Here is a 4,708-nt window from a genome sequence, read left to right on the forward strand (position 1 = left end):
CCCCCCCCCCCCCCCCAAATACCTCCTAAACTAGCAGATATTTGACCTTGACTACACCTGGGACTATGCTGTATTTGTAATCCTGTGAGCAATTGGTAGAGTTATGGCAGGATTAACTTTAGTATGTATAGTATATACAGCTGCAGTCCAGGAGAGAAGTTTGTTTTGTTTTTTTTTTTTAAATGGCTGTGCTATATTTACGCCAATCAAAGACTAATTTGAATTTTAAGATCGCCCCATAGTAATTAGATTCTGAACATGGAAAAGTATAGCATATTTTATAGCTGGTAAGGTGTAGAACTATAAGAAATTTATAATTTTCTGTGTCTAGAATCTGCTTATTGAAGGGGGGGTAGGGAGTAGTCTTAAATTCACCCCCCGCCCCCCAATGCTATGGTGTGGAAAGCACCAGCAGGAGGTGAGGGACTAGACCCCTGCCCTCTTGCTCCCCTCCCCATGCCGAGCCAAGGGCAAAAGCTGGAGTTGAGCTGCTGCCTACCACAGTCTGGTACTCAAATTCAAAACAAGGTCCTCCTACCCCACGCCGATTTGCGAGGGGGAACCTCATCTTGGATTCAAGTAAATACAGTCATTTGGATGAGTGAAGGCCACATTCTGTTCCCAGAAGTAGTATGAAGCTGAAGAGACCTTGTTTCAAGCAGTATTTGCACTGGTAGTCCTGCATGCTGGGTTTGAGGAATGGGGTTCTGACTATGAAGTCTATTTGCAGTTGGAGCTGGGCTGCCAATATCTGATTGTTAAATGGTTTGCTCTTTTCTGTAGCTCTCCATGACTATAAAGGCTGCTTGTCGGTGTACTTGAACTAAAGTCATATCAGATTCCTTTTTTAATAAATGTTCGTGTTTGTGGTATGCTACTTCGTACTCTAATGGAAATTTCTCCCTGTTTTTTGCAGGACATTCAGTCAGAAGAGAGCTGCAATTGAGAGAGAGTATGCACAGGTAAGCTGCAGGATAAATTTGCTTTTTCTGAGCTGTTCTCTGTATGTAAGAATCCATTAGCTCGTTAACAGGTCTTCTGTAATACTGATCATTTTTTCACTGGCTCTTCTGTGGAGCAGGTAATGCAAAAATAGCTCTTTATGTTTTGGGCTGAAGATTGTTCAGCACAGCTCCATTCTTATAGCCCGCTCGGCGCCTGCCTTGGGAAAGATTTAGCATACAGCAGAAGTGCTTGGCACTTCCTGGAATTGGTCCACAGGAATTCTTTGGGCCCTGCTCAGGGATTAGAGGAGCTGCCTTGTACTTAGAAGAAGCAACCTGGTTATAAAGAGCATAGAAGTCAAGCTTGTAGCATCAACTTTACATGCTTGTATTACAGCTTTTTTTTTTCTTTTCAAAACCATTTCCCTGGAATTTCAAGGCATTCTGCAAGGCCCATATACATTTACCCATGCTTATAGCATAGGCAAGGCTGAGGCAGGAGCTGTATTTGTTGTAAGAAGCGGAGCGGACATCCATCTCTTTTTCGTTTGTTGGTTTGTTTTGAATATCTGCTCTGATGCTTTCCAGTTTGGGGACAGGGAACAGCTGCTGGTTTAACTTATGTGGCTATTTTTAATTTATGGGTAATGTCCTAAAGCCAAGGACTAAACAACAATGGCAGAATGAAGAAATAAAAGGCAGGGACACTTGAGAGTTGTGTATACAAAGAAACAAACACAACTGGAGGCATGTGTAAAACACAGCATGGAGCAGGAAATAAAATGTTAACCTTGTTTTACAGTTCCTCATGCTGGTACAGCGATTGTTTTGAGCTTTTTGCCTCCTAGGGTGCTAAAGTTTTCCATTCTTCCATTTTAGATGTTGTTCTAATCAACAGCCTGTTAAAGTCTATCATGTTACAGTATTCACAAAGCTTCTGCATAAAGTGAACCTCATCAAAATCTAGGAATGCCTCATTTTTCAAGTCCACATCTAACTTACTCGTGTTGAAATTCTGCGTGTGCATTCTCAGCCAAGACTTGCATTGAAACGGTGTAAGAAAGCAAATTAAACCTTTTGCTGTTTTTAAGTCAGCCTTTTGCTGCATGTTCTTATCAATGTGTGCATGTCCCATTGGCTGAAAATGAAGGGAATAGCTCCATGTCAGAGGTCATAGTATACAGCTCTTGAGACCATCTGCTGATACTTGTGTCATATTTATTGATATTCTAGAATATGCATTAGCATGTGGTCAGTTGCTGTGGGAGTTGCACTCAGCTTGATGAAACATTGGGACAAGTTTTCATGGACAGGATCAATTAACTTGATTTTTGAATCCCTGGAAATCCTTAACATGCCTTGTGTATTGGAATAGGTCTTAATATAATTTGAAAAGTAAATAATCAGGTTATCACCCTTATGGGCTTAACTGTGGTTTTCAGACAGTTAAAATTGCAAATTTCCAGCAAAGCAGCTGCATCAGTGAGATTTTTGTAAGTGACTATTTATCTGAATAAAAGCTTGCAGCATTACTTGATTTAGTGATTTACTGTTCACGAACCATCGTGGGTGCCTCAAGTTTAGTCCCATAAAATGTATTTTGTTTTTTGGGGTTTTGGGGGCTTTTTTGCACATTGTAAAGGATTTCCTACAAAGCTTCCTAATAATATAAAGTAAGCTAAATGTAAACTCCACTGTTTGTTTGGGGGGGGTGTTTTATCTTTAACCAAAAAAAAGTTATGAAAGCATCTGAGAATCCTCAGTAGCTTAGTTTTGAAGAAAGACATCTATAGTGTCTCAAAATGTTTCTTCCTGCAAAGATTTATTTTTCCTTTGTCCAATTAGGCAACTGACTCATGAAGGGGTTGATTTTGATATATTTGTTGAAGTAGAGCAAACTTCAGCAGTATTGGCACTGATACCCTCGCCTGTCAAAAAGGCCAAAACTGAGGACGGTGAATGGTTTACGTATAATGAATTACACTGCATAGCCAAACAGAAACACACCCAAAACTTATTTTCTAGTATTCTTACTTCCTCTGCTCATGTACTGCACCTTTTTATTAGCTGGTGTGATTGAATCCAAGCTCTATGGGACAGGGATTATTACTTTTCTTTATGATGTTTAGTTCAGTGAACACTTGATTGGATTTTTTAGATACTATCATAATGTAAATAGAAATAAAATCCTATGTGTTCTTGCTTTCACCCTCCCTCTGTTTCTCCCCCATCACTGCACTGGAATGGAGGCCAGGGTTTCCAAGGCTCATGCAGCTTGGCACAGGGCAGGAGTCCCCTCCTCGGCCTCCCCTGTCCCTCTTTGCAAGATGGCACTGCCACGAGAGGTGGTGTCTATACAGCCAGCAGCCATGAGGTAACCCTCTCCCTTAGCCTCACAGCTGCCACCAATTTCATATACTAAGTGGCTACCTTAAAACCTTTAATGAATTGGCAGTTATGGGCCAGGGGAAAGAATAAACCACCTGGCTGCTGGCCATGCTGACATCTGCCCTTGTCACACCCAGCTTTTCCCTGCTGGCCCAGACTGCAAACCCGGTCAGATATGCCTTGGGCCTCCCCAGATACTTACTGCTCTTGAGACATTAAAATATCTGTGCATCTGCTAGAAAGCAGTTGATTAGGCGGCAGAGAAATATTGCGTGACTTTGTATATACCCATGTCCCTGCAACTTTCATCATTTTTAACATCAAAATAGCTGCTTTTTGTTGTACTAGTTTAGTTTTCCTGTCTTTCAGCCTAGAAAATATAAATTGACCCTTCCTTCTGTCAGTCTCAACAAGGAAGCAGGATTTGTAGGAGTAAAATCCTAGTTTTCTTCAGTTTTCTTCAGTGCTGTCTACCATACTGTCTGAAGACATCCCGAGCATTACTTAACTGGATTTCATACCACGTTAAGCCCAGAAAAAAAGGCACAGGGTAACTCTGACTTGGGCCATGCTGGGCAGAGCTGGGAGTAGATCCTAGATATTTTGAGTCAGCTTTCATAACCACAGGACAAACCTTGAGCAAGTAATGTAATTCCTGCTAGCACCAGAGTGATCTTACAAGCAGGTTGATCCAGGAAATATAGAAGAAATGAGGGGTTTTGTGGCCTTTCATTGGAGCCAACTACATGGTTGAAAGCTTTTGTGTACAAGGCACCCTTCTTCAGGTCATAGGTTCAGGTGACCAGAAAAAGGGTGCTCTGTACCCAAAAGCTACTGTACATCTCTCCTAACCGGTGAATTGGTTCAATAAAAGATATCACCTGCAAAAATTCTTGCCTCTACTACGTGTTCTGTTATAGCTGCAAAATGTAACTAATAATCCTTGTCTCTGTTTTGTAAAATGTTTTGAGATCTATGGATGAAAAGCACTGTACACTAACTTATTTGTAAAGCATCCAACTCCATAGGTTCATAGATTGTGACGGGCTGGAAAGGACCTTGCAAGACCATCGGGTCCAGCCCCCAGCACTAGGCAGGATAGCTCCGCTGTACCAGAAAGAAACAGATAATGGGTACAGTGTTGGGTTATGAATAATTGACTTAAAAATCTAATGCCCTTCATTTGCAAGAGTACTGTATAAGTACCAGAATGTGAGACAATTCTGTTAATAAAATAAAAATGAAGTTCCGGTTAAGCTACTTTAATTGTCTTAACAGTTTTAGAGGCTATAAAATAAAGGTAAGTGTGGGAGGAGAGAAGTCACTATAATAATAGAACAGAAATAGAGCTAGAATTTGAAACGGGGGGGGGGGGA

General features: G+C 41.1%; 1 protein-coding gene across 1 annotated transcript in view; it reads left to right on the forward strand.

Moving 5' to 3' along the window:
- Positions 1 to 902: 902 nt before the first annotated feature.
- The window catches only part of FCHSD2 (FCH and double SH3 domains 2), a gene marked incomplete at its 5' end in the record, with an annotated part of 252,383 nt that continues 248,577 nt past the window's right edge, over positions 903 to 4,708 (forward strand). Inside the window, one exon of the mRNA XM_019514525.1 lies at positions 903 to 962. Coding sequence (XP_019370070.1) covers positions 903 to 962 — 60 coding nt within the window. The remainder of the gene's footprint in view (positions 963 to 4,708) is intronic.

This window comes from Gavialis gangeticus, unplaced genomic scaffold (assembly GCF_001723915.1).
Source record: "Gavialis gangeticus isolate Ggan-Ray unplaced genomic scaffold, GavGan_comp1, whole genome shotgun sequence".
Lineage (NCBI taxonomy): Eukaryota > Metazoa > Chordata > Crocodylia > Gavialidae > Gavialis > Gavialis gangeticus.